We start from the raw sequence: 26,103 nt of genomic DNA on the forward strand, positions 1-26,103 counted from the left end.
TATTGTTATTTTAAGAAATGAATAGCTAATTTTTTCGTTTACGAAAAGTGTGAGCAAATTGGCGAATGCAACAGAGCCACTAAACAATCTGATCCGTGTTTTATTCTGTTTTGAGTTTGGAGGTAAAGCAACTTTTCAAGCTGGTCTGTCCTGGTGGTGAAGGTGGTGGCTACTTTGACTGTGGCTGCCCTTGTTCAAGCTAGAGGTAGTGATGTAGTGTATAGGTGTATTTTGATATAATACCACATAGAAATGGTACCTCTCTGAGGCCAAGGCAAACAGCTTCACAACCATTCAGCCCAGCAATATACATCTTCAACCCCTCACTCCCTTCTCATAAGGAAGACATGGTGTGGTTCCAGGCAAACATGCAGGTTATGGAGACCTTCACCACCATCATCTGCAGCCACCATCAGCCCAACTACATGCACAAGATCACAGAGCATGCCACTGACCATCTTGGTGCTGGGGGGGCTCTGCAACAACACACAGGAGACCCTTCAGTGCATGCTGAAGGCCACCTTCCATGACTGGTCCCCCCACTATGGCAGCACCTCCACCATGGACATGCTTCTGACAGTGTGGGAGCAGTGGTTCATGAGGATGCAGGTCTGTGTCCTTGAGGGGCTGTGCATTGATTCCCTTCCTCAACTCTGACCTCAAGTGCCAGCTTGGCATTGAGGCCCTCCTCTCTTCCCCCTCTACTGCTGGCATTGGCTAGCTCTGTCAGATCATGTTCAGACAGTCTTTCTCACACCTACACCTCTTCTCTCTTCTCTTTTCTTGTGTCTTGACTCTGTGTCTTGAACTGCCATCTCTCTTGTCTACAAAGATCTCCCACAAAGCTCTTCCCCCCAAAACACCATTATCTGCAAACCATGGCATTCCCCCCCCCTTGCTTTCCCCTTTTGTCTAGCAGCTTCTGTAGAAGACCAAACTAGTTCAAGTAACACCAACAGATGGTGGGGGAGGGAAGGAGAGAATTACTGGATGATGATAATGGTGATGATGTGCCACACATGAAAAGCAATGGAGAGAGTTGTTGTCTGTTCACGTTGGCGTAAAAAGGCGGGAAAGGCTTCAAAAACCTTTGGTTTTTTCTCTTTCTTTTCTTCTGCGGTAGCCTCGTCTGGAGCTGGTGTGGGCGAGGGAACCTGCTGGCGCTTCGTTGAATCAATTTATGTACGCGGGGAGTAACACGCTCGTTCGCTGGCGGGGCTAGTTGTCCCGCTTGGCCGTGAGCCGGTTGATGGACTTCTCGGCCTCTTTTCTCGAAGGCGACGCGGTGGAGGTGGGTGATGACGCAGTGGCGGTGGCGGACGGGGGCTTGCGCTTGGCCGCCGCGGCTCGCGGGTCCTTGTTGATGAGGCTGTTGAAAAACTCGGAGAGCACCTTGTGCTCGTTCTGCCCGCCCTTCGCGCCGCCGCGAGAGGGCGTCCCATCCGCAGCTGCCGCGGCCGCGGCCGCCTTGGTCGGCGTGGCGAGCGGGGTGGAGGGCGTCTTGAGTGGTGTGGCGCCCATTGACGGTCGGCCGGTCGAGCGGGCCGGCGTGCTGGGGGCCGTTCCTTCCACTGTAGACACGCACACGAGACACACGACACACATCGCCTTGCGTCAATAATGCAGGCGGCAGGTGAGCCTGATGAAGGGTCGAGCATGTACCGCTGGTGGATGGTGGTTTGGTGGGCGATGAGTAGAGAGCTCCCGGGCCGGCAGGCTGAGCCGGCCCGACCTGGGGCGTTTTGTCGATCTGCTTGAGCTGTCGCTCCAGGAAGGTCTGGTCGTCTTCTGCCAGGACCTCCGCCTCGTAGTTGGTCTTGCTCTGCCTGCTCACCGACGCCGGCACGCGAATGACGTCCGCGTACGGGGCCTCTGTCGACGCACCACCACCACCCACCACCGTCAGCCACTGGTCGGACAAGATGAAGAAGAGGAAGAAGAAGTGCTGGCGCACCTTCGTCGTTGGTGAGGCTCTGACTGCTGAAATCGATCTGGATCTTTTCGATGGAGTCCCACGCGGCGGGAACGAAGATGGTGTCCTTCTCGATCAGCTGGGGAGTGGCGTCGAATTCCAGGGCGTAGAGCAGGTGCTTCACGTAGCCCCGCAGCACGTCGCAGTTCTTATCCCGCTTGGCCGATGTGTAGAGGAGCCCCGCCTTGTCTGCGCGACGCGCACACGACATCACCACCACCGCCGCATCACCGCGATGAGCAACCTGCTAGCAGTCGGCTGGGAAAAGGAGAAGAGAAGAAGGTCTTCTGGTTTTGGTGGGTGGGTGGTGATGGGGGCGTCGGGTACACTTGAGACAGATTCTTCTGAGATGCTGCTGGATGAAGGTGAAATGGTCGTCCTTGTAGCCGTAGTCCTTCTCCAAGGCGGCGGTCGCGTCAGACTGCAATGGCGTGCCCACACAACACACCACCACATCATGCGTGCACGGTAGAGTGACGTTAGAGTTCACATTCTTCGTTTGCCTGCGGTGCGTAGCGACTCCTGGTGACGCGCGCTGCCGGCGCGAGAGGCGGGCGGTGGTGGTGGCCGTACCTTGTTGACGACGACAAGGAGTGGAACACCCAGGCCCTCACTCTTTTCGTCCCTGAGCGAGCGCGCATCAAGATGGTTCTCAAGCACTTTGATCCACTTTTGCAGCGTCTCGACCAGGGTCCACGGCTGGGAGAGGTCCAACGCGATAAGGGCCAAGCTCTTTGGGGCCGTGTTCTCGTTGATGGCCAGGTCCAACATGTTTGCAAATGCCAATTCCCCCTCTAGCGTCCAGATGTCCACCCTGTCCAGCAGATCTTTGACCGCCGAGGAGAAGTGAGAAGCGATTTCCGCTTGAAATTATGCAGGGTGGTGGTACCGTCATTCTCTTCGCTCAAAAGAATGTCAAGATATCCATAGTCGAGCGCCACACCACCGCCCTTCGTCCCTTCCACCACATCTTGGCCACGCAGGCGTGCAGCGAGGCAAGATTTTCCCGTGTTCCGCTCGCCTTCAAAATGAGGACACGGATGAGAAGTGTGTCCCAAATTGCAAGACGAAGGCGGCGAGCAAGGAATTACCGAGTAGCAGAATGGTTTTGGAGGGAAGTGGTTGTGTTTTCTTGGCCGATTGAGCCAACACCTGCTGCCAGATGCTCTCCTTATCGCTGTTCGCTTCGCCCCCTGCCGCAAAGAGCGACTTGCTCTCTGAATTCGTAGAAGCCATTGTGCGCGATGCGTTGGAATCCAATCCAATCCACTTGGGTTCCTCGATTTGGCGGATTTGCGTAGCGCGATCACCTCTTCCGCGTGTTCTCTTTGCGCTGGTGGCCTCGTCTGTTTGGTCCCCACCCCCAAACAATGCAGCCCAAGAAAACGCAGAGAAAACAACAATTTCCTGGCGCTCTCGATCGTTGGTCGCAATTCGACCGTTGGGACATCGATCAGAGACGTCGCCACAAGATGCCCTCCTCGTCGAGCAGCTCCTCGGCAGCTGCCTCGGGTGGCCCACCTAGTGGGGAGACGACGAGTCCGGAGCGGCGAGGGCGGAAGAGCTCCACCCCCACCAAAAACGCGAGCGTGAGCAGCCCCCGAAGCCGACAGATGGCACGAAAATCAACCGGTGCTGCCAGGCCAGCGACGTCGTCCTCCTCGTCCTCCACCCCGCCAGAAAAGAAAAAGCGAAAGTTTCGACCTGGCGCGAAAGCCCTACGCGAGATACGCAAATACCAGCGCACCACCGACCTCCTCATCCCCAAGATGCCCTTCGCCCGCCTGGTACAAGGCCACTGCCCTCACCTTTTTATTTGTATATTTGTATATTTATATCTCTGCGTGCAGTCTTTGCTGTTTATTTATTTATTATTCCAATGTTAAACGAAACGTTCAACGTGATGGGTGGGGGGATGTTGTTCAGATCAAGGAGGTTGCGTCCAACGTCTCGTATGGACTGGAGCCCTTCCGCTGGCAAGCCCAAGCGCTGCTCGCCCTCCAGGAGTCTGCCGAGCACTACCTCACCCTCCTCTTTGAAGACGCGTACGTGGTCCCTCTTCCGCTTGCCGTTTCCCCTCCAAGGTCATCCGCCTGTTGCCATGACGTTAACGTCCTCCATCTCTGCTCATGCAATCAACACACGCTCTGACTGGGCATCGATGCAGTAACCTCTGTTGCATCCATGCCAAGCGGGTCACCATCATGACCAAAGGTCCGCTACACGCTACAACGCCCCTCTTTTCTACCGCCATTTTTTCGCTTGCGTTCGTGCCCATCGCTCAACCGGCAGCTGTTGTGTTGTGGATTGCAGACATCCAGCTCGCGCGACGAATACGCGGCCCACGAGAAGCCCTCTTCTGATCATTCCCTCCTTGTTGTCACCACCACAGTGTGCCCTCGACATCTGTATTTTTTCCCCTTCATCGCCAATTCCGTTGCCCGCCAAATTCCTGAAATGCCACTTGAGCGGCGGGGGGGGGAGCGCTCGCAGACAGATTGATTTACAAAACGTAGAAGATCGATGGAAGCACACACAGCCAGTACAGTAGAAGCTGACGAGGCTAGTAGTGCCTCGAGAGGAACAAAAAGGGATTCCCCCGAGCAGAGTAGCATGATGGAGGAGGACACCGATCGCCTGGACTCCGAAGATCAGGGGGCAGCGCCAGGGCAAAAACAAGGCCAGGGGGGCGAGCACAATGAGGACGAGCGACGAGTAATGGAAGAAGAAGAAGACTGCGCGGACAAGAGTGCCGACCAGCCCCAAGACGAAGCAGTGGACGGTGCGGCGGCCGAGGACAGTGTTGCGGGGGCCGAAGAGGAGGACGGAGAAGAAGGGGAAGAAGAGGAGGATGTGGAAGAGTCAGAACACCGCCCACCCATCCTTGACGGACGCAACGTACGTACAACCCCTTTTCGGAGGAGCACCACCACGGTAGTGGTAGTGGCAGTGGCAGTGGCAGGCTTGGTTGGCACTACCGCAACTCATGCTCTACTTCCTTTCGATGTGGTCGACTACTCCGTGTGTCGTGTGTCGTGTGTGTCGTGTTGCGTGCGGCGAGAGCAGATAATCTTCAAAACGCGGTTGTTGAGCGGGTTCCTCGTGTGCCAGCTGTGCATGGGCGTCCTACGCGACGCCCACACCATCCGGGAGTGCCTCCACACATGTACGGCTCTCTTCCTTACCGCTCGTAATCGTGCTACGACTACGACTACGACCACTACTACTACTCGGTGCTCGGTGCTCGGTGTGTGGTGCGCTGCTGACTCACCGTGGCCCGTGTGACCGCACGTCGCGACTTGTCCTTAAGTCTGCAAGAGCTGCCTGTACAAGTACTTCCAGACGACGGCCGACTGCCCGCTCTGTGGGGTCGATCTCCGACCCAACCCGTTCGAGCGCATCAGGTTCGACCGCACCGTGCAGACGATCGTGAACAAGATCTTCAGCGACCTCATCGAGAAGGACATCGCCAAGGAGGCCCACTTCTATCGCTCTCGCGGCATGATCCAAGAAGGTGCGTGGCACGCGGCCGTAAGCATTCCATTTGGCTACGATCGGAACGTTGGGCTGACCGGAATGTTGACACGTCTCGTGGCCAGCCGAGCGGGTGGAGGGCATTCTGCTCAAGACGCAGGAGAGCAAGGCGCCCCGAACGGCGGAGGTGGCGCGGCCAGCGAATAAGCGGCTGAAGCGAGACCCGTCGAAACCCATCTACAAGGACGAGGTCGCCTTCGAGCTCACACTCGACGAAGGGTACGGAGGAGAAGAAACTGTGAGTCGTGAGGTGGAATAGTCACTCAAGCATACGATGCGCTGATCTTCTTCTTCTTCTTCTTCTTAGGGAGCCGGGGCTGCAGCAGCTGGAGAAGCCCGTCATCCGCACGTCGGCGCGAGTGACCGTGCGGCACCTGAAGAAGTTCGTGGGCATGAAGCTCGCCATCCCCAACCTGCACGACGTACGTCGGCCTTCCTTCTTCTTCGTCTCTCTCTAATGTGGTGACGCAGCACCTCATCAACACAACAACAATAACACCAGCTGGAGATCACGTACCGGGGCGAGGTACTGGGCACGGAACACTCCCTCGAGTACATCCTCAAAACGCGCGGATACGAGGGTGGCGCCATTGAGTTCAAGTACCGCAAGCGGAAGAACATCATGTGAACTCACACACCTCCTGGCAACATATATGCATACACATACACATACACATTCGCCAGAACCAGCAGATAGCTGGGGGTCAGTGTGATTGTTGGTGGAAGTGTAGAAGAATTATTTTATTTTGTTTGTGGTCATGGTGTCTGTACACGCGGAGAAGAGGCTGTGGTGTCGTCAGGAGCTCACGAAGAGACGCCACCACGACAGCGAGAAGAAGGTGATGAAGAAGAACACCAGGTAGGCCACGAACGGGTATCGCCCCTTGTTCGCCACCCCCAACACCTGCACCGCCACCTCAGTGTGAGGCACGACGCACACGCACACACGCACACGACACGCGGTTTGGTGGCGGTGGGGAGCCGTACGGTCAAGGCTGCGGCGAGGCCGATGCCGACGAGGTAGGAATACCAGGCCGGCGGCCAGGTCGGGGCGGCGAGAGAGGCGTGGTCGTTGAGGGAGACCGGGCAGAGGAAGGTCACGCGGAAGGCCACGCACGGGAAGAGCATCCCGTACACCCGGTCGCACTTGGCCCAGAAGTCGAGCGGCTTGGCCAGGCACACCCCCACGATCCCCGCCATCACCGCAAACAGGCACACAAACACCCACCTGAGGTGACACGCACCACACACACACGCACGCACGCACGCACGCACGCACACACACACACACACACACAACACACACACACACACACACAACACACGTGAGCGTCTTTCACATGCCGATGGGGGGAAGAGGTTTAGTTGGCGTGCGTGCGTGCGTACCAGTTGGCGCGGCCGAGGGTGTGCCAGGTGATGGCGTCGTCCTCGGTGGAGTAGCACGTGTCCGACGACGAGCATGACGTGCACCCGATCACGTCCAGCTCCCACAGCAGCGTCCCCACCACACAGATCGCCGCGCCCTGCCGACCACCGCACACGCCACACGCCACACGCACAAAATCGCACGCGCACAAACGCACACATTGCCACGAGTGAGGCCTCGCCTCATGGCCGTCTGGGTGGGCGGGCGCGGGTACCTGGAGGAGGCCGCCCACGCAGTCGGACGGGTAGTGTACGCCGAGGTTGATGCGGGCGAAGGAGGCCAGGAGGAAGGCGGCGAAGACGACGAGGGGCATCCACCACTGGATGACGTGCGCGTCCTGGGAGCGCTCCGCGACGGCGAAGCAGATGGCGAACGTGTACACCACCGCACACGTCACCGCACGCGACGGAAACGAACTCGTCTTGTCCTTGCGCCTCGTCTGCGCGCGGCCAGCCACGTAGGGCCGCGATCGCCACAAAAACCTGCCATGGCAAGACACACACGACATGACACGACACACACGACACACACGACACACGACGAGTCCGAGTAGTCAGGAGGGAGGGAGCAAGGGTGGCGGTGTGTCGGGCGAGATGGCGGAACGAACCGTTTGGGGATCTGGGAGACGAGAGCGGTGGTGAGGGCCAGGTAGGTCAGCTCCGTGGCCAGGGAGTCCCAGCCCGCCACGAACAGCACCACCGGCACCACGAACGCCAGCTCGATCGTCGTGCACGCTACGCACGACACAACACACGACACGCGTCACACGTCAGACAACACACACGACGACACAACACACGACACACACGGGTTAGATGAGGCGTGGCCACGCGAAGAGGGCGCAACTCCGCACACGGGGCACGCGATGCACGCACCGGTGATGGCGAGGGAGAGGGCCATGAAGATGGGTCCGGCGGGCCGCTGCAGCCACCGGATGATGGCGTCGTCCGCCCGCTGCATCCACGCGTCCCACGCCTCCGGAAACTTGACCACAACTGCCAACGCCGCCGCCGCCGCCACGGCACAAACGAAATGAGCCATTTCCCAGCCCAGCCCAGCCAAGCCCAACAGCCCACGTTGGGTCTACAAAATATGAGGGGAGACGTACAGCGGGGTGCGGGGCGTGGGTGCGGGGCGGGAGCTGGAGCTGGGGCGGTGCTGGGGCGGTGGTGGTGGTGGCCGTGGTGGTGGTGGTGGTGGTGGTGGTCGCGCTCGTGGTGGTGGTGGTGGTGGTCCCGTAGCGGGGGCGGCAGGGGCAGGGGCACCGGCAGCAGTTCGGCGTCGGCCCAGGGGCCGGGGCGCGCGTAGACCTCTCCGTAGCCGTCGCCGTAGCCGTCGTTGTTGTCGTCGTCGTCGTCGTGGCCGTAGCCCGCGCCGCTGGCGAGAGCAGTGGAGGGGGTGCGGTAGGCCGAGGGCGCGTGGTAGGGGTGGAAGGGGGACCCCCCGCCCATGTCAGACCCTTCCCTTTGGCCATAAATATCGTCGTAGCCATTATCGTCGTCATTGTTGTCGTTATCATTATCATTATTGTTGTTTTCATTGTTGTTGTTGCTGTGGATGGGTTGGTAGCCCCCTGCCCCTCCCTCCTCATCCACTTCCCTTTGTTTGTGGTGGTGCGGCTTCATCTTGTCTCGGCCGTTGAAAAATTAAAAAGAAAGAAAATGTACATTTTCCTGCTTTTCTGTCATTGCCGGAATTCCGCTTCTGACTCCGGAGTTTCGCTTGGTCAGACCTGCGCAGGCGCGGCCGGCGCGGACGTCGTCGTGGCCGGGGGACGCGAGGTGCGCCGGGTCCGGGTGGCGGGCTCCCGCGACTTGCCCGCGGCCTGCAGCCGCCGCAGATACCTGAGGTTCCCGGGACTGCGCTCAGCTGGTGGTGGTGGAAAAGCAAGAGGAGGCATCATCGGTTGTGTGCGGGTAGAAGTGGCGGTACTGCTTCATGAGGGCGAATTTGTTGGAGCCCAGGTGGTGCAGGTAGTCCCACGAGTAGATGCCCGTGTCGTGCAGATCGTCGAACTCGATTCTACGCGCGTGAGGAATGCCGGCATTCCTACGATCAGCCAGCACCAAGATGGACGGCGACAAGGAAGAACTGTTGAAGTGAGGGTACTTACTGGATGGCATAGTTGCCCACGGGCCGCACGTTGATGATGCCCACGTGACGCCTGCCCACCACCAACTTGTGTGTCGTATGTGCCGTGCGTCGTGTCGTGTGTCGTGTGTGCCCGTGTTTGGGGTGAAGAAGTGTCAACCGCGACCACATAGCAATAAGAAGGGTGATGCGCGTACGGGTGGGCCGGAAGCGGTGGCGGTGGGTTCGTGGTGGTGCGGTGCCGCAGCGGGGCTGTACACGCGCAGGTACTCGGCGGGGTACCGGAACCGCTCCTCGCCCGGCGGCCCTGCAGCTGCCGGTGGTGATGGAGAGGCGGTGGGCACGAACGCCACCTCCAGCACTCGCTCCGCCCCCCGCACGCGCACTTCTGCCACACGACGCCCTACGCTGCTGCTGCCCAGCAGTGTGAGTGGGCAACACCTGCGCTACGAGACCCTGTCCCGGTGGCGTACCCGGTGGTGCTGGCCGTTGCCAGCAGGCGCCTTCCGCCCCAAAGCTCGGCAGCATGCCGGCCACTCGACGCTACCCTGCGCATTACTATCTTTTTCTTTTATTTGTTTTTTTGCGTTTTTCGTTTTATTCTGATTTTCGTTTTGCAGTTTATTTGTCGACATGCAGGAGATAAAAAGCAGCGCCTTTTTCCCTCTTGGCGTATCCGCTATCCGCACAGCAGTAGCTCACCTTCACCACATCCGCCGCCATGCAGCAGGACCCCTGCCGCGGCCACTTCTACACGCACGGTACCTCTTCCTTCCACGCCAAGCGTGTGCGAAAGTGGGAGGCTAGTGATGTTATGTCATAGAAGCATAATTACGGCGTAGCTGCGCCGTTTTGGCGCGGCTACCGAGTTGGATGATAACGCCGAAGGCAAGGCCTTTGGTGATACAAATCTGAAGCCTCCCTCGTTCTACTTGTTCTCTCCATCACTCCTCTTCCGCCTTACTCATTCTTCCTTTTTTTTCTCCACAGATGGCTAGCGTTTCCGTTTGAAATGTGAATGCTGCGCAGCTTTACCCATCCATGGCGTGCTTATCGCCGCACCACTTCGAAAGTGCGCCCAGTGGCCAAGTACAATGAGGTGAGTGCCCATCTCCGCCTGTCCATCCATTTTTTTAGACATGATGATCAACTTTTTTACGTGAGACGCCCCTCGCAAGGGGGCGGTTCTTTGATGGCCTTTCTTCCTTAGAAGTCTGAGCAAATCACTGTTTATTCCACATTCCATCATGTTTTTGGACGTTGTTCTCACTGTTCTTGTCTCTTCACCCAGTGCACGGCCTTACCCTCGCCACCCATCGGCCGCAGCAGAGGCCCGCGAGAGTTCTCCGCTGAACGCGAGCTTCCACGAGGCTTGCCCGGGTGTGGTGTCCCAAGCTGGACTGCTGCTGTGGCCCACCGGGACGTGCAACTCGCACACCGCGCAATAAATAGCCAAGTGCTCCTATTTAAACTTTATGTCTCCTCACCACACTACTATCGTCCGTCTTCCTCGTTGATGGTGGCCAGCTTCATGAGCTCCGCAATGCCCGTGTACATCTGGTGAAGAAAGTTGCTGTAGGGGTTTGGCCAGCAAGAGGGAGGAGAGTGGCTGCGCGTACCGTTCGGATGCGCGACTTTATGCTGTTGGCGGTCTCTGCCAGCTCGTTCACGCGCCTGTGCACCATTCAGTGAGACTGAGCAAAGGGGTACAAGCTCTCGTGGTGCAGCGTACCCAGTGAGATGGGCCTCCTTGAGCTCGATGAAGCTCAGTGCCTCCTTGGGAGTGAACTCCACGTGGAAGCCCAGACCAACATTCACGAACACCTTGGATGCGTCAGGCCTGTCGCATGGAAAGATGTGAGATTAATCTGCAGCTTCGAGGGTTGCGTTTCTACGTACACCTTGGCCTGGATGTAAAACTCGGAGCCCAAGTTCACCAGGGTCTTGAAAGCCTTGAGCTCGTTCTTTTCAATGGCCAACAAGTTGTTCTTGAGGGTCATGCTGCATACATTCACTCAAGATTAGTTCCACTCCCGCCAAATTCGAGAATCGCGATTGCGGGGGGCAGCACTAATCGGCAATTTGGCGCAGTAGCTTTTCCCTCTGATCCAACACGCTCTTGAGGTCCATCTTCAGCCGGTTTTCAATGAACGCCTCATACTCTGCTGCCTTTGCCCGCGCTTCTGCCAGCTCCATCTTGCACGATGAGGTATAACTAATTTTTAATTGCATGAGGATTGATTTCTTCCCTTTGGTCGAAAGAAAGAAAAGATAAGGCGGAAAAATGGAGTGTTCGGTGGGTTGGCCCTTGTTGTGTTGTGGGGGTCAGCTGAGTAACGGAACAGGCTATGGACACGACGAGAGAGGAGTGGGTGGTGGAAAGGGGGATGATTGGTGGTGGTGGTCAGACTGGAAGCGAAAGGCCCGAGACGAGAGGACCCAGGAAAATTGCATCGTGCGTCGTCGTCATCGTCATCTAGTGCTTTGGCGGGTTGGCAAGAGCATCGGCAGCGGTGGCGTTCAGTTCCTGCCAGGCGGGAAGCGAGGAAAGAGAGCGTAAGTCACCCCAGATTAGGGGGGGGGGAAGAAACGAAAACGAGGCAGCCATGGTGGTGGGCAGGGCGCGCGTACCTTGTTGGCGATGCTCTGGAGGTAGGGCATGGAGCCCTTCCACATCCGGTACAGGGCCTCCTCCTTGCCGATCTTCTCCAGGGTCTCGCAGATGTCCTCGTCGCAGATACGCTTGCCCGTGACCACGTACTGAATGGGCTCGTACAGCATCTGCATTGCGTGTGTGTGTGGCGCGGTGGAAAGATGAGAGGATGAGCCCTGCCCGAACATATAGGGGGGAAGGGTCTTTTTTTATACCTCGGGCTTGCCGTTGTGGTTGTCGATCGCCTTGTTGAGCAGCCGGCGCAGCTTGTCGGCCTTCCACTCCTCGGCGGGGAGCTCGGTGAACTTGCGGAGCATCTCCTCGACCATGGCCTCGGTGAGGAGGATGGCGTTCTTGAGCGTGTTGATGCAGAGCGGCTGCGACACGTTCACCGTGTTGACCACACTGGAGACCACACACGGCACACACGTCAGCAGTCTCGCTCTCTACTCTCTGTGTGTGTGGCTGACGGGAGCGTACATGGTGGGGATCCAGCCCATGGGGTTGAGCTGCACGAGGTACGTGATCTCGCATCGGGGCTTGCCGGTAACGGGGTCGTTGTCGAGCGGCTTGATGACGAAGCCGCTGGACTTGAGCATGCCGCGGACGAAACCCTCCTCCACGGGAATGTCATCCCTCTCAATGCTGTTCACGACGGTCACGAAGAGGCCATCATCCTACACGCACGCATGACGAAGCAACACGTTGTAGCCATCGGGTCAGCAGCTCGGCACCACGATACAAATGGAGGGGGAGGGAGCACGAACGGTGATCTTCTCGCCAGCGATGATGACGAAGTCGCGAGAAGCGACGGGCCAGGGAGCGCTGAACTTGTAGTTGCACACGCGCACGGTGGGGGTCAACTCGATCTTGTAGGTGCCGCCGAGGAACTGCAGAGATGCAAAAAAAGAGGCAAAACAAATATATTAATTAATTAGGAAAATGGACCAGAGGGTTAAAAAAAAACGAGTAGCAGCTGATGATCTGCAGAAGCGGGCCGCAGTACGTACCATGTCGTCCCAGTACTTCCTGAGATCGACCTGCACCAGATGCAGACGCAGCACCTCCGCAGTGGCAGGGATGATGCCCTTACCACGGAAGCACCTGACGGGGTCATCAGGGTGGTCCTTGCTGTGAATGGTGATGCCCTATTGCAAAAAATAAAAGGAAAACATAGAGATAGATGAGTGAGTGTGTGCGCAGGTGGTAATTATGAACGAGATCTCGAAGTAGCGAGGCGGCGTACATCCTGCTCCTTCCAGAACACCCAGCCCTCGTCGGCATCATAGTCCTGTGCGATTGAAAAAATGAAAAAAAAAAAATAAATGTGTTGATCGCTTGTTCCGTTACGGCACTGTGTTCATTAAAGAAACAGTCATGTACCTTGAGGATGGACTCGTAGCCGGCCTCTGTGATGTCGAGATACTCCTTGTACAGCGAATCCTCCGGGCTGAGCTTGGGGATCTGATTGTAGGGGTCATCGGGGGAGCCCATCTCTCTCCATTGCCACCAGGAGTGGTCAGCAGGATCAAAGGTGGAAAGGTCGGGGATCGGACGTTCGCCTTGCATGGTGGTGGTCAATAGAGGAGATCTGAGTGGGCGAGTAGAAAATGATGAATCAATCAAACGGCCGATGGAGGAGCGCAACAACAGATCGCGGCAGCGCAACTTGCTGGTTGACAGCTGGGCGAAGTCTCCGCTCAAAGTCCGAAATTTCAAACATCTGAATATTCATTGGATGCATTACTGGGATGCTTCATTTTTCCTTCATGTCGACCTGCTCGCGGCTTTTCGCCACTTCCGCCTCTTTTAACTTGGGGTTCCTTTCCATGGAAGGTAAGCTCGGTCTGCTATCTTCTCATCCGTCTTCTCATTGGCGTGCCGGTTCGTAGCTGAAGACCTGCGGCTCCACCAGGCGGAAGGGTGCGTGTAGGGCACCAGCCTTGCTGGGCTGCGCCGAGATCAGAGCTGCGGTGTCGGCGGCAGCTTTGGCCAGGGGGAGGAACACTTGCTCGCGTGCCAAGGGCGGCGATGTGATGTCTGTGGGATCAGCGTGCAGGCCCTGCACACACAACACCAAAAAGTTGGGAGTCGAGGTTAAGAAGCAGAGAGGGAGAGATTGCGGCCTGTACCGCATCCACTGGGAGCAGCTCGGCAAAGAGCTTGTCCGCCATCTCGGTCGCCACAAAGGGGTACCGCACGCACAGCAATGTGGTGTCCTGATAATACACGCACACGCACACGGTACGTGGTGGGCACGTTGTGTTTTCTCAGCGCCAACCGTGCGTCCCATACCGTCGCTGATGCTGTGCTCGCCAACTGCACCTCAGCCTCTCTTTTCTGTGGTCCGTACAGGGCGTTTCCTAAGAAAACGGTAGAACACGACGCGCGCGTGGCGCAGAAAGCGCAGGTGGTCAAGGCCGCGACAAACGGCTCAGTAAGCGGATGAGAGAAACGCTCGAGCAGATGAGAGGCGTGCGTCGAACCTTGAGGCCACCACCTCTCCTCGGCCGCCTGTGACGACAGGTACACGAACACCAGTCGGCCCTGTTGTTGTGGCTGTGGCGAGCCCTGACCGGCGAGGCCCAGGCCTCCCTGCAGGCGCGAGAGAAGCGCCACCGCGCTGCCGACGTTCACTCGCCACCAGCGGGCCACCTCCTCGCTGCTCCAGTCATCGGCCCGACTGTAGCGCCAGCAGGGCGCTCCCTCCGCGTCGTCGTCCCGCACCGAGGCCGGCTCGTGCGCGCCCGCCGCGTAGACCACCACCACCCGCCAGGCGTGCCCTCGCTCCTGCGCCTCCGCCACACCGGCCTGCACGGCGGCTGTGACGGCGGCCACGGCTCCTTCTCTGCCGCTGGCATCTTCGCTCGCCGCACCCAGGTCCACCTCCAGCACACGCGGCGCTACTCCTGGATGCTGCAGCTGATGCAGCTGGCCATGTTGTTTGTTGATGGCAGCCGCGGTGGAAGCCAGGCCGGCAGCGTCACGAGCGGCGAGCACTACTCGCACGTGGGGTCTAACGGGTGGTCGGTCTTCTTGCCGCTGTGGTTCCACGCTGCCCGAAGGTGCATCCAGGTCGCGTACGAGCTCGAGCGCCAGGGCACGTCCAAGGCCGCGCGAAGCCCCCACCACTACAACCAGGTGCTGCCGCACCTCCTCCTCCATGTCCGCCACGCAATGAAGCTTCTAACAAAAGAAAGAACAGATAAAAGAAAAAGAAAACGAAAGGAGAAAAAAGGAGGAGCGAACCTTCATTCATCAGCTGATCGGAGAACACATCATGGGCAAGACCAAGAAGCAAAAGAAGAAGGCGCGCACCCTCGCACACCCCTACGAGCGTCCCGGCGCGGCGGCTGCCGCACCTCCTCCGGAAAAGGCCACCTCAGAAGATGAGGAGGAAGTGGGCGTGAGCACCATGGCCGACGCCTCCCTCTCCGTGGCCGCCGCCAGCGCCTCTGCCGGCGAAGGCGCCTCCAGCAGCTTCAGCTCCAGCTCCAGCAGTGCTGCAGCGGAGGCCGCGGGAGGAGGAGAGGATGGAGAAGAAGGCGCGGAGGAGGAGTCGAAGGGGCGGCTGCTGCAGCGGCACAAGGCCGAGTGGAAGAAGGTGCGGCAGCAGATCGACACGCTCAAGCGGCAGCGCAGCAAGTGGAAGAAGAAGGACTTCCGACAGAACGAGGAGCGGAAGCGGGTCACCAAGCAGCTCAAGGACCTGGAGGACGACATGCGGCAGCGCCACGAGAAGGAGCTCCGCGAGTGGGAAGCCAAGCACGCGGCGGCCTCGTCGGCAACGGCGAAGGGACCCAAGGGGGTGGGCCTGGTGGAGGCCAGCGGGGTGGACCTGGCCAAGCTCGCCGCCAGCTTCGGCCTGCCCAACCCCGCCAGCGGCGATGCCATGGCAGCCGAGTAGCAGGCTATGTAGGTGTGAGCTATGTGTGTGTAGGTAGGTATGTTTGCGTGTTCTTCCATACCACATACCATACATTACCATACCGTACGTTTATACACTCTACATGTACGCACAACAAGATGGCCACAAAGGCGGTGAGTGTCAAGTGGAGGAGGAGGTGGTGGGCTGGGTGGTGCCGGGCGTGTGGCGCGCGGCGAGGAGGGCGTCGAGCCGGCGGCGCACCCAGTGGAACCGGTCGGCGCCGAAGAAGAGGTGGCCGCCGACCACGAAGGAGGGCACCCCGAACACGCCCTCCTCCTCGGCCGCCTCGCGAATTTCCGCCAGCTGGCCCCGCGCCGCGCCGCCACCTCCCTCCTCCTGCTGTTGCTCGTCGTCTCCCACGAAGGCCGCGTAGCGCGATTCCCACCCGGCGGCGGCCTGGGAATGATCACCGGCGTGGCGCGCGACGGCGTCCTGCAGCACGCACCGGATGGCCTCCGCCTGCTCGATGTCGAGCCGCCGCTCGAAGAACTCCCGATAGACCCGGTCTAATACGGCGTCGTGTGAACACGCGGCGATCGAGCGGTGTGTGTGTGTTGTGTGTGTGTGCGCGCTCTTGGCCTTAGGCCGGGCGTGGGATGGGAGTGGGGTTGGGGGGGTGCGGTACCGGTGTAGGCGCGGAAGACAGGCCGGCCGAGCGACTGGGCGAAGAGGCCCGCCGCGTTGGCCCTCGTGGAATCGAACACGCGCTGGGGACCCTTGATCACCAGCGGCGGGTCGCGCTCATTCGCCCACCTGCACGTGCCATCACACCACACAGCAACACGGCGCGCTCCGTCAGGCCACACACACACGCGCGCACACGACACACACACCACACGAGAGAGAGAGAGAGAGTTGTGGTAACCGGTTTCTCTTGTACTTACTGCCGTGCGTCGACGTAGGCGTACTTGACCTTGTTGAGGTGGTAGCGGCTGCGCGACCCTGCGTCGTGAAAGACGACACCACACATGTGTGTTGGGACCACGGTGGGGGACCACCACGGGGTGAGAGGAAGTGAAAAGAAAGAGAGTCGGACGTGGGGGGGGGGTAGGGGCGCACCAGGCAGACCGAAGCCCTCCTCGACGGGGAAGGCGAAGGGGAGCCACCGCACGTGCACGGCGTCGGGCGGGTAGTGGTCTTCGATGCCGTAGACCAGATCCTTGGCCAGGTAGGCGAACGGGCTGCGGTAGTCGAAGTAGAACCGTACCTCCACCGGCGGAGGAGCGCCACCGCTGCTCGATGCTGCCGCTGCTGCTGGTGGTGGCTGGTGCTCACCCCCGCCCGTGCTCACAGAGCTCAGTGAGCGACTGGCACAGGAGGCTGCAGTCCTCGAGGAAAGCACTACCGCCAAGGATCTGCAATGCCACATCCTCTGGGACACAACAAAATAAACCCAATAAAAGCTGCTTTATTGCTTCTGAGGCATAGTGTTGGAGTAGGATATGTGTAGTGGAGAAGTAGATGTAGAAAGCGTTGTATTTGCTTTTATGAGAATAAAGAGATCAACATGAAGAATGTGAAACTGGTGCTGAGCTCCTTTATATATGTTTGTCTCTTATGTGGTTGGTTGAGGGGTTCTTGGTCATTGAGGAGTTAGGGGTGCATCAATGGTATGGTTCCACTTGAGTGGTACCTGCATGAGTCTGTAGAGACTCTCCAGCAGTTGCCTGATGTTGTAGTTGATCCTACAGTGGGTGAAACCCTTCTTCAAGACTGGAACATGGGTGACTCCACCTTGTGATGGCCAGGTGTGGCACAAAGGCAGTCATAGCACACTGTCATGAGGCTATAGACTCAGGAAAAGATGTCTTCTTTTGGGCTTGGACCTGCAATGAGTTGAGGGTGAGTTTGATGTGTGAAAAATTTGTGTGAATGCAGATGCAACAAGGTCAGGAAAGGTGTGTCCATCCCAACTACAAGCAAAAATTGGGACCAGCAGGTTTGCACAACTGAGCATGCAAGTTAGCACAAGCAAACATCATGTTGACCTGCTTATGAAAATGATCACAAAGCTCTCACCTGTCCGCACCAAACAGTAACCTGGAAGCCAAAAGAAAAAGGAATGAAATTGGTTGTCCTGCGGAAGGGCGTGCGGGATTGGACGGTGGCGGGGTGCTAGCTTCGGTAATTAGGGCCACGGCGCCACTCAAGGTGCCCAGCAATCCCCTTGAGCAGCGCGAAGAAGAACAAGAACACGAGAGAGGTGCGTGGGGGGGGGGCAGCTTGTGTGGTGGCGCATTTGGCTCTGCAGCGGCTAACTAGGCGAGCTTAATAAATAAATATCCATCCACACACCAGCAGAAGCAACCATGTCGACTCTGGGCAAGTGTGCGAGGTGCGGCAAGACCACCTACTCCATCGAGGGCTTCAAGGTGGGACCCCCCAACGCCGAGCAGGTCTACCACAAGGGCTGCTTCAAATGTACCCCCCACCCCACCCCACCCCGCCTTTCTCCCCCCCCCTTAACTCTTTCATGGTGGGTTTGGTTTGGTTTGGTTTGGTTTGGGGGGTTGCAGGCCAGAACGAGGGGTGCACGTGGCAGCTCAACCTGACCAACTACAAGTTCTACGACGGCAAGGCCTACTGCAAGAACCACAGGCAAGACACCACCACCACCACCCCTGCCACCACTGCGCACGAGCGTGTGCTGCGAGGGGGTATGCCGCGCGGGGCCACCGGTGACTAATGCGTGTGTCCGTGCGATACGTGCGATGGTGCACAGTCCGGTGACGGGGTTCTCCAACGTGGAGAACGGCCAGAACGTGCGGGTGCACGGCACGGTGGGTTCGGCGGCCATCCACGTCGATCGGGCGCTTAACGCGCCCAAGCTCGACACCGTGAACGAGCAGATCCGCGCCCCTGTCACCTCCAACCAATACGGCGTGGGCGCCATGACCGTGCAGACCGCCATCAGTACGGACGCTGCTCCCCTACCCCACCACCACCACCCATCGATGCATGGCCGAGAGTTGAGTTGGCTCACCTCCGTCCGCTCGCACACGACACACACACACGACACACAGACGCGCCCAAGAGGGACGTGGTGAACGAGCAGGTCCGCGGGGCGCGGGAGTGAATGCCCCTGGTCCTGGTCCCTGAGCTCGGGGGCCGTGGCGTGACGCTTGGCGCCGTGTGCAGAGTGGAATAGAGGAGGAGCCAAGAGAGGGGCGCGATGAAGAGGGAGAGTGTGTGACATGTGTGTATCGTGTGTATCGTGTATTGTGCTGGACCAGACCGGCCTGCCAACAACAAAGGAGACGACCCCATCTAAGCATTACGCACAGGGCAGCCGCGGCACGCACTTGGGGGGGGGGATAGGTCAGGAGGAGGTCATGACGAGGCAGAAGTCTTCATACAGCACTCCCCCGACCTGTCCAAATCATCGAAGTGAGCCAATCTTCCAACGCACACGCACGTGGGCGGGAAGGGAGGAGAGTGGGGGGGGGGTGCCTTGGCGCGATCGGCGAGGAGGATCATTTCGTGGAGCTCGTCCTCGCTGAGCTTCTCGCCAACTTCTTGCGCTACTCGTCGCAGAGAGCTCAGCGTGATCATGCCCTTCTTCTCGACATCGAACAGCTTGAACGCCCTCTCGATCTCCGTACCCATGTCCTTCTCGGTCTATATAGGCGACGACATTGTGGTTGGCGCCAAGCGGTGTGTGTGTGTGTTTGTTTGTTAGCGCGTCACTGTGCGTCAAAAGAGGAGGAGAAACGGACCAGCAGCGCCGTGAAGGCCTGCTCGAACTTGCGCACGTCGACGAAGCCCTCGGGTCCGTCCTCGAGCTCGCCAATGATGCGCTTGATGTCTTCGCTCTTGTCCTGGTGTTTGGTTGCGTCAGTCACCCACTCCACCACCAAATAAGGCCACGCCGCCGCCCGCCGCCGCAGCAGGAGCAGCAGAAGAGAGCTGGACATTGTGCGTGCCGTACCTCGTAGCCGAGAGCACTCATCACACCCCGCAACTCGTGCGCCGCGACACGTCCTGTGCCGTAGAAGAGGTGGGGGGGGGGTTGATGGGCGGGTGGGCAGAGCAAGCAGACACCAGGCCAGGGAGGGGGTACCGGTCCCGTCGAGGTCGAGCAGGTCGAAAGCAGACTGGGGCTCGCTCTTTCGCTTCTTGCTGGCCGTGGCGGCTCTCGCCTTCTTGCCGGCCGTCGCACCCTTGCCCCGAACGGACCCTGCCGCAGGTGCCCGTTTGGCCGCTCGTTTTCGTGGGGTTGCCGAAGATCTGGCGCTCTGCACAGGCAAAGGAGGAGTGGCCCATGTCGGGAATGGTCAACCAACACCAACACATCGATAAAGAAGCAGGTAGGTAGCTCACGGATGTATGGTACACGTACCATCTTGCACACATCAGACAAAAGAAGACAAAAGCAGGGGAGGGGCATAAGAAATGGCAAGAGAAACCAAAGAATAATGCGAACAAGGCCGGCCGGAAGATGGCCAGCAGGAGACAGAGAACGACGATTGCTGCAGTCGCACGGCAAACCTCCGCCAGCACATCGTGGGAAAGCGCGGGACGGTGGTACGATGGCATAGTCGGCAAGGTGCGTCCGCCTGGCCTGCTGTATCATACGCGGCCGTTCTGATGGCCGTCAGCGGGTCAACCCACAGGAGGGGCACCATTTCCACCAGCAGCTCGTCATTCCCGGGGTTCTGCGCTTGCTGCGCTTAGATTCGTCGCCCAAGGTGGCCAGTTCGCTGTTGGACCTTGGGTGTGGGCAGGTGCGTACTCGTGTGTGAGCAGCGCGGCAGCATGTAGGTCCCGCCGATGTGGTGGTTGTTGCTTTGCTTGCTCAAGTGGCTCTGCGTGTGCGTCAGGGAGTGCTGGGGCGGCAGGTGCCCAAAGGAGTGGAGTACGTGGGCGTCGATGCCTCGAAGTTCCTCGTCCGCAAGGCGCAGGCCTACGACACCGCGCCGCAGCACCGCTACGCTGTTGCTGATGTCACTCGACCCTACGACGTCGCGCCCAAGTCCACCGGCGGTGGCTTCTCGCACGCGGCGTTCGTGCTCTCGCTCCAGAACATGCGCGATCAAGCAGCTGCCCTGCGCATTGCGGGCGAGCGGCTGGGCGACCAGGGGCGGCTCGTGGTGGTGCTCAACCACCCGTGCTTCCGCGTGCCTCGGCAATCGCGATGGGAGGTGGACCCGCAAAACAACGCCCAGTACCGCCGCGTCGATCGCTACCACAGCCCGCTCGAGGTGCCGATCATGGTGCATCCCGGAGTGAAGAAGGGCGGCGGCGCGACAGAGCCCTCCTCCTCCGCCGCCGCCAAGAGCGAGGGCGCGAGCCCCACCACCTATTCGTACCACTACCCGCTGGACCACTACTTCCGGTGGCTCTCCGACGCCGGGATGGCGGTCGAGCTCATTGAGGAGTGGTACTCGGACAAGACGAGCGAGGGCAGCCAAGCCAAGCGAGAGAATCGAGCACGGACAGAGTTCCCCCTCTTCCTTGCCATTTCATCGTTCAAGCTCCAACAAGCCACGCAGTAAAGCACAGGGCGTTACTTCCTAACAAAGGCGCTGTATTGCTGCTCGGAAGAGCCCAGGTGATCATCCCATAAGCAAGGGACTGCGACTCAGGGTGTCGGTGGCGAGTTGCCTCGAGAGAACAGGCGTTTCCGGTCTCTTGGGCGCAAAGAGCGGCCGGAATGAGGGTCGATTGGTCGGGAGGCGAGAAGCTGAGCGTCCAGTAGGACTCTGTCGGCGGAGCAGCGAAAAGCCTGTAGAGAGAAGAAAGAGACTCTTATGCACGAGTAGCGAGAAGGGATGCCTTGGAGGTGCGTACGATCGACTTCTGGGTGCCGTGGAGCGAGCTCCTGCTCTCGGACGCGAGAAGGAAAGCTGATACTTCCGAACTTGGGGTTGCTGTGCGCTCCGAACGAGGGTGGCTCGCCCTGCGGGCTCGCTACGAGATTCTTCGGAAGAAAGAGCGGCGAACTCGTGCCCACGGGTCTCCCACCTTCATAGCGCTGCTTGAGGCATTCGTAAAGCTCGGCCAGCTTTCGCTTCTGTCTGCGGAAAGTAGTGAGCATCGGCCCTGAGTTGAGCAGTGACCAAGAGCGGCGAGTACGCAATTACCTTGTTCGCTCGGCATACTTTTCCTGCAACTCGGCAGCCTCCTTCTTGCTAGTTTCGAGTTCCTCCCTTACCGAGTTGAGCTGGTGCGTGAGAACGTTGATTTTGTTCTGAGCCTCCATCAGCTTCTCGTTGCACTGCTTCTCGACGCTCTGGAGGCGCATCTGCTGATTCTTGAGTGACATCCTGTGGTACTCGAGCTCCGTTTGCTTCTGGTAGTCCCAAAACTCTAAAGCCTTCGTAGCGAGGTTCATAACTTGTATTCGCAGTTAGCTGCGATTGCTCGTCTTGGCAACGATACAGCAACGTACCTGAAGCGGGGGCAAGTCCACACAGCTGGATAGCCTTTTCGAAAGACGCAGCAGGAGTAAACTCGACGAGCGTAACGCCTCCTCTAATGGAAAGACTCAATAAGTACCGCTGATGTGGGAGCCGATCGTGTAGCGTGTACCTTCCTTGTAGCGGAGTGTCGCAGAGAGGACACAGCCCTTCGGCATTTATACTCTTATGCGCATCGCGCTCGCCTTCAACAGAATTGGTCACTGCGAGCAAGAACGCTCAAACGCGCGAAGAAGGAAGGAGTACAGAATATATGTGAACACCGAGTTATGTAGGCGCACTCCTCTAGCTCCCTGCGCCATGGTACGCGTGATCACGATTCTAGCGTTAGAATAGAGCAGAGTAGAGGAAGGAAAACGGACCGGGGGGGGGGTACCTCCAGCAGAGGTTGCACTTGGCATGGGCGGACATGGAGCTGTGGCCTTCTTCACGCGGGAGCAACAAAGTGAAATGTCGCCAGCAACGCGAAAAGGAAACGCCTTGCCGGCGCGTTGGTTCCCGCCAAAAAGCAAAGGGGCAGTACCAAAGTGTATCGGGGTCGGTATGTGTATTTGTACATGTGCGGTCGTGATGCCCTACAGTGACTACATGGTGTCTAGGCCCAAGGCTATGCGGAGAGTTTTGTTCTCGCTCTCGAGAGCAGCCATGTACGCCTGCCAGCAGATCACATGACGGAGAGGGTCTTCGTCGGTAAAACATCGCTACATGATAAGAATCTGGCGCATAGTGTACCTCCTCGTCGTAAGCGTGATCTTTGTCAGACGCGCAGGCAGCCTTCATGACCTGCAGCATCTGCTCGACTTTCTCCTTCAAGTAAACGTTTTGCGTACGGAGCGCTTGGGCGTGATGCTTTTCCGATGCCAGTTGGTCCTCGAGTCGCTTCTCCCGGGCCAGGTGCTCCTGGTGAAGCTCCGTCTGCACCAGGTCAGAACAAAGCGGTGGATCTTGGTTGGTGTGCCAACGCACCATTTGCGTGAGGTGCTTCTCGATGATGACTTCGATCGTTTGCTTATATTCCCGAACGGACGCCTTGAGGTCCTCGTTTTCATGCTGCAACTCTGATACGGCACGGGTGCTCGTGTCTATTGGTAGTTGGGAATCAGCCCTTTGTTATATCTTCTCAAAAGAAATGGAAGGCGTGCCTGCTGACTCGGGATAATCGCTCTTGCCGTGGTGTGCTGCTATCTGGTCCTGAAGATGCTCCGCGTGAGAATCAAAAATCTATTAATTGTATTTACTAAATTAATAGAGTTTTTTTAACCTTGAGGGTGTGGGCTTTTGCGAGTAGAGTCGTTGTCGTGGTCCGGTTATGGTCCATCTGGTTTTTGAGTCGCAACGTGATGTCGAAGAGCATGCTGACGAGCTGTGCCTTGTTCTCCATGGTTGCGAGAATCGCGCTACGTGATTGTTGTCAATGAATGGATCCAATCGAGAGAAATGGGCAATTAATTGATAAGGAAAAATTAAATAAAATGAGAAATGAAGGTGGAAATTCGTAGAAGGACAGGGAGACAAGAGGAGATAGGAGCGAGGCGGGGAAGCAGCTGGGCACCTGCGGAAATTCGCCTGCAGCTCAGGCCAAAAGCACACACGAGGGGGCACCACCATGCGGATCACGATGAGTCCCAGGTTAAAAAAGCTTCTTCTTGTGTCGTTGTCGAACTCAAACCCACTACCTCCAGGCCTCACACTTCCTCCTCAACCAGCTCACCCTTCTCTTCTCCGCACCCACTCCGCCGGGCCTAAGCACACTTAATTGTCGCTTTGCCTGTATGTGGCCCTTCCCTGACTATCCCCTCACCCTCGCCGGCCGCGACATTCCCCGAGGTACGCAAACTGCCGCCTGCTGCCGCTCAGCTCGCGCCTTTCTCTTCTGGCTGGCTGCGTAGACGAGTCGAGTACTCTCCCTAAATGGGCCGAGCGTGCAGGGACATACGTGTACGATCACAAGGCCTCCTGGTGGCCCGACCCAACGTTCTATGCCATCGTCGTCGGCTCAGCCATTGCCTCTGGCGTTCTTCGTTCTGTGCTGCGCAAGCAGGTCATTGACGTACGGCGTGCCCTTCCCTTCGGCTACTTCCACCTCGCACTTGCCAACCCACCCTCCTTGCAGCCTCTCGCACAGCGAATGCAGGTCGAAAAGTCTGCCCAAAAGCTCGAGGAGTCCGTGATGCAGGTCCTCTTCTACACCTTCGCCTGGACTTTCAACACCATGTGCGTTACCCTCTGGTCCATTGCATCGTCCCAAATTCCTCAGATAACTACACGACGATTGCTTATCATCATCATCATCATGACGATTGGTCCGTCTCATGTATGGACGTGCACAACACACACACACACACACACACCACAGGTTCCTGGTCAAGCAGGACTGGTTCTGGTTTCCCATCCTCACCTTCCTTGAGGGCTTCCCGAATCAGACCATCGAGTACCGCCCCTCCCTTCTCTCCACCATGTCCAGCCAGCCACCCGCACTCACACTGCTGCTGCTGCACAATAGTCCGGAGATATTTTGGTTCTACGGCATCCAGACGGGCTGGTATGTGTACTGCAGCTACGCCCACGTGTTCCAGGACTCGCGCAAGTCCGACTATTGGATCATGATTGTGCACCACGCCGTCACCCTCACCCTCCTCTACGCCGCATTCGTCACGGGCTACTTCCGCATCGGAATGCTCGTCATGTTCTCCATGGTAGCCTACTACTCCCCTCCCCCCTCTCTCCATCCATGTCTGGAGCCATCACTCCATTCGCGCCAACTGCTCACCGCGACCATTTACAGGACATCTGCGACATCTTCGTGTTTTCGGCCAAGACACTCAAGACCCTGGATCGGGACTGTACGCCTGCCACCCCCCTTTCCTCCCTCAAACGGTTTCATCTCACCCACCACCAATCTCCCGCGCAGCCACGATCCATCCGGCGTTCTACCTGGCCGTCTATGCCACCCTGCCCACCGTTTGGGTCGCCTTCAGGTACCCGCTCGCCGCGCCCTCCTTCGTGTGTGTGTCGTGTCGTGTCGTGTCGCGCGACGTTGCGGGCTAACGCGGCGTGCGTGGCTGGTGGACCACCAGGTTGCTGTACTTCCCGTACGTGGTGCTGCACACGACCGTGGTGGGCACCATCAAGGTCTTTGGCTGGGAGGGCATCAAGGGCTGGGTCCCCTACAACGCGCTGCTGCTCATTCTCTTCGCCCTCAATGTACGTGGTGGCCCCTCCCCATCGCCACCACCACCGCCGCCGCGGAGGAGAGGAGGAGAGGAGGTGGAGACTCATGAGGTGGGTGTGATCTGCAGATTTTCTGGTTCTACCAGATCGTGCGAATCGGTATCCTATCCCTGCGCAACGGCACCCAGTCCATGGACGACATCCGGGAGAAGGCCAGGAACAGCCCACCGGCCACCGCCGCCCTCAAGCACCACCAGCAGCAGGACCAGCAGGTGCTGCCGCCACAGAAGGAGCCCCTGTCTCCGGCCCTCGCCACCACCTCCAAGCGTGCCGCCGCTGCCGCCAGGGGCAAGGCCAAGGCCTCCTGAGCCGATTCAGCTTCTCTCTATCCATTCCTGCCCGCAGTCCACCACCGATGATGGGTGGTGGGGCACTTTTTTATACAGAAACATACATACATGTAAATAGAAATAGAGCCACTACATGACCCCCCCAAGGTCTTTGGCCGATAGAGCCGTAGGGTCCGGCAGCGCTCTTGGCCACTTGTGTCTTGTCGCACACGCCACCCTTCACCTGTGGTGGTGTTCGAATTCCAAGCTGGGTTGGCATGCCCAGCCGCTAGCTCCGGAAACCCAAGACGAACAACGATAGATGGAGGCGGCACCGCGCCACGACGACGCCGACGACGCGGGTGAGGTGGCGCGCGCCTTCGAGGGCTGCCCCTCGGAGACTGCCGAGGCCGGGCGAGCGGGCGTGTGCGAGGCATGCCCCGGCAAGTCCCTCTGCCAGGCCGGCCTCGCCCCCGACCCTGGTACCCCCCCCCCTCTTTTCCAACCCCCTTCGGCTGACTGCTGGACGCAGGAGTGGCCGCACCCCCCCCCCCCACGGGGGCATCCTGCCGTGCCGTAC

General features: G+C 58.6%; 16 protein-coding genes and 1 pseudogene across 16 annotated transcripts in view; 7 read left to right on the forward strand and 10 right to left on the reverse strand.

Annotated features, from left to right (window-relative positions):
• Window positions 1-444: 444 nt before the first annotated feature.
• Window positions 445-657, forward strand: ACA1_053330 (uncharacterized protein; the record flags this gene model as incomplete). Its single annotated transcript, XM_004343963.1, has 1 exon — window positions 445-657. One exon carries the CDS (start codon window positions 445-447, stop codon window positions 655-657), a length of 213 nt encoding a protein of 70 aa, XP_004344013.1.
• A 561-nt stretch (window positions 658-1,218) lies between these two features.
• Window positions 1,219-3,208, reverse strand: ACA1_053340 (cytoplasmic dynein 1 light intermediate chain 1, putative; the record flags this gene model as incomplete). Its single annotated transcript, XM_004343964.1, has 7 exons — window positions 1,219-1,571; window positions 1,663-1,872; window positions 1,955-2,161; window positions 2,300-2,393; window positions 2,546-2,799; window positions 2,862-2,993; window positions 3,064-3,208. 7 exons carry the CDS (start codon window positions 3,206-3,208, stop codon window positions 1,219-1,221), a joined length of 1,395 nt encoding a protein of 464 aa, XP_004344014.1.
• A 236-nt stretch (window positions 3,209-3,444) lies between these two features.
• On the forward strand, window positions 3,445-4,335 carry ACA1_053350 (histone H3(2), putative; the record flags this gene model as incomplete). The annotated part of the gene is made up of 4 exons (XM_004343965.1): window positions 3,445-3,759; window positions 3,899-4,017; window positions 4,140-4,186; window positions 4,286-4,335. The coding sequence occupies 4 exons, from the start codon at window positions 3,445-3,447 to the stop codon at window positions 4,333-4,335; spliced, it is 531 nt and encodes a 176-aa protein (XP_004344015.1).
• A 253-nt stretch (window positions 4,336-4,588) lies between these two features.
• ACA1_053360 (zinc finger, domain containing protein) lies at window positions 4,589-6,134 on the forward strand (the record flags this gene model as incomplete). Its single annotated transcript, XM_004343966.1, has 6 exons — window positions 4,589-4,870; window positions 5,039-5,138; window positions 5,283-5,486; window positions 5,572-5,725; window positions 5,814-5,928; window positions 6,009-6,134. The coding sequence occupies 6 exons, from the start codon at window positions 4,589-4,591 to the stop codon at window positions 6,132-6,134; spliced, it is 981 nt and encodes a 326-aa protein (XP_004344016.1).
• A 168-nt stretch (window positions 6,135-6,302) lies between these two features.
• ACA1_053370 (PAP2 superfamily domain containing protein) lies at window positions 6,303-8,383 on the reverse strand (the record flags this gene model as incomplete). The annotated part of the gene is made up of 7 exons (XM_004343967.1): window positions 6,303-6,410; window positions 6,494-6,734; window positions 6,893-7,029; window positions 7,147-7,414; window positions 7,540-7,666; window positions 7,808-8,015; window positions 8,198-8,383. 7 exons carry the CDS (start codon window positions 8,381-8,383, stop codon window positions 6,303-6,305), a joined length of 1,275 nt encoding a protein of 424 aa, XP_004344017.1.
• A 275-nt stretch (window positions 8,384-8,658) lies between these two features.
• ACA1_053380 (uncharacterized protein) lies at window positions 8,659-9,551 on the reverse strand (the record flags this gene model as incomplete). Its single annotated transcript, XM_004343968.1, has 5 exons — window positions 8,659-8,791; window positions 8,865-8,981; window positions 9,046-9,096; window positions 9,306-9,330; window positions 9,497-9,551. The coding sequence occupies 5 exons, from the start codon at window positions 9,549-9,551 to the stop codon at window positions 8,659-8,661; spliced, it is 381 nt and encodes a 126-aa protein (XP_004344018.1).
• Window positions 9,552-10,517: 966 nt separating this feature from the next.
• Window positions 10,518-11,219, reverse strand: ACA1_053390 (prefoldin, alpha subunit; the record flags this gene model as incomplete). Its single annotated transcript, XM_004343969.1, has 5 exons — window positions 10,518-10,580; window positions 10,643-10,697; window positions 10,756-10,863; window positions 10,923-11,024; window positions 11,095-11,219. The coding sequence occupies 5 exons, from the start codon at window positions 11,217-11,219 to the stop codon at window positions 10,518-10,520; spliced, it is 453 nt and encodes a 150-aa protein (XP_004344019.1).
• A 280-nt stretch (window positions 11,220-11,499) lies between these two features.
• ACA1_053400 (START domain containing protein) lies at window positions 11,500-13,245 on the reverse strand (the record flags this gene model as incomplete). The annotated part of the gene is made up of 8 exons (XM_004343970.1): window positions 11,500-11,550; window positions 11,655-11,804; window positions 11,892-12,081; window positions 12,157-12,353; window positions 12,444-12,566; window positions 12,687-12,824; window positions 12,923-12,967; window positions 13,060-13,245. 8 exons carry the CDS (start codon window positions 13,243-13,245, stop codon window positions 11,500-11,502), a joined length of 1,080 nt encoding a protein of 359 aa, XP_004344020.1.
• A 301-nt stretch (window positions 13,246-13,546) lies between these two features.
• On the reverse strand, window positions 13,547-14,841 carry ACA1_053410 (uncharacterized protein; the record flags this gene model as incomplete). Its single annotated transcript, XM_004343971.1, has 4 exons — window positions 13,547-13,738; window positions 13,809-13,895; window positions 13,972-14,039; window positions 14,163-14,841. 4 exons carry the CDS (start codon window positions 14,839-14,841, stop codon window positions 13,547-13,549), a joined length of 1,026 nt encoding a protein of 341 aa, XP_004344021.1.
• A 115-nt stretch (window positions 14,842-14,956) lies between these two features.
• On the forward strand, window positions 14,957-15,583 carry ACA1_053420 (uncharacterized protein; the record flags this gene model as incomplete). The annotated part of the gene is made up of 1 exon (XM_004343972.1): window positions 14,957-15,583. One exon carries the CDS (start codon window positions 14,957-14,959, stop codon window positions 15,581-15,583), a length of 627 nt encoding a protein of 208 aa, XP_004344022.1.
• Window positions 15,584-15,724: 141 nt separating this feature from the next.
• ACA1_053430 (DSBA family thioredoxin domain containing protein) lies at window positions 15,725-16,973 on the reverse strand (the record flags this gene model as incomplete). Its single annotated transcript, XM_004343973.1, has 4 exons — window positions 15,725-16,110; window positions 16,230-16,357; window positions 16,489-16,546; window positions 16,664-16,973. 4 exons carry the CDS (start codon window positions 16,971-16,973, stop codon window positions 15,725-15,727), a joined length of 882 nt encoding a protein of 293 aa, XP_004344023.1.
• Window positions 16,974-18,184: 1,211 nt separating this feature from the next.
• Window positions 18,185-19,867, reverse strand: ACA1_053440 (EF hand domain containing protein; the record flags this gene model as incomplete). Its single annotated transcript, XM_004343974.1, is given in 7 exon segments — window positions 18,185-18,225; window positions 18,311-18,534; window positions 19,020-19,222; window positions 19,321-19,422; window positions 19,533-19,585; window positions 19,665-19,764; window positions 19,781-19,867. The coding sequence occupies 7 exon segments, from the start codon at window positions 19,865-19,867 to the stop codon at window positions 18,185-18,187; spliced, it is 810 nt and encodes a 269-aa protein (XP_004344024.1).
• Window positions 19,868-20,042: 175 nt separating this feature from the next.
• ACA1_053450 (methyltransferase domain containing protein) lies at window positions 20,043-21,099 on the forward strand (the record flags this gene model as incomplete). The annotated part of the gene is made up of 3 exons (XM_004343975.1): window positions 20,043-20,150; window positions 20,203-20,328; window positions 20,425-21,099. The coding sequence occupies 3 exons, from the start codon at window positions 20,043-20,045 to the stop codon at window positions 21,097-21,099; spliced, it is 909 nt and encodes a 302-aa protein (XP_004344025.1).
• A 253-nt stretch (window positions 21,100-21,352) lies between these two features.
• Window positions 21,353-21,938, reverse strand: ACA1_053460 (annotated as a pseudogene).
• Window positions 21,939-22,607: 669 nt separating this feature from the next.
• ACA1_053470 (uncharacterized protein) lies at window positions 22,608-23,404 on the reverse strand (the record flags this gene model as incomplete). The annotated part of the gene is made up of 4 exons (XM_004343976.1): window positions 22,608-22,676; window positions 22,756-22,938; window positions 22,990-23,073; window positions 23,285-23,404. 4 exons carry the CDS (start codon window positions 23,402-23,404, stop codon window positions 22,608-22,610), a joined length of 456 nt encoding a protein of 151 aa, XP_004344026.1.
• A 391-nt stretch (window positions 23,405-23,795) lies between these two features.
• Window positions 23,796-25,562, forward strand: ACA1_053480 (Longevityassurance protein (LAG1) domain containing protein; the record flags this gene model as incomplete). The annotated part of the gene is made up of 8 exons (XM_004343977.1): window positions 23,796-23,850; window positions 23,952-24,073; window positions 24,149-24,237; window positions 24,380-24,719; window positions 24,809-24,866; window positions 24,935-25,001; window positions 25,101-25,227; window positions 25,323-25,562. The coding sequence occupies 8 exons, from the start codon at window positions 23,796-23,798 to the stop codon at window positions 25,560-25,562; spliced, it is 1,098 nt and encodes a 365-aa protein (XP_004344027.1).
• Window positions 25,563-25,845: 283 nt separating this feature from the next.
• ACA1_053490 (Nucleotide binding protein 1like protein, putative) overlaps window positions 25,846-26,103 on the forward strand; it is a gene marked incomplete at both ends in the record, with an annotated part of 1,513 nt that continues 1,255 nt past the window's right edge. Inside the window, one exon of the mRNA XM_004343978.1 lies at window positions 25,846-25,947. Within this exon, the coding sequence (XP_004344028.1) occupies window positions 25,846-25,947 (102 nt within the window). The remainder of the gene's footprint in view (window positions 25,948-26,103) is intronic.

This window comes from Acanthamoeba castellanii, assembly GCF_000313135.1.
Source record: "Acanthamoeba castellanii str. Neff unplaced genomic scaffold scf7180000084594, whole genome shotgun sequence".
Taxonomy (NCBI): Eukaryota; Discosea; order Longamoebia; family Acanthamoebidae; genus Acanthamoeba; species Acanthamoeba castellanii.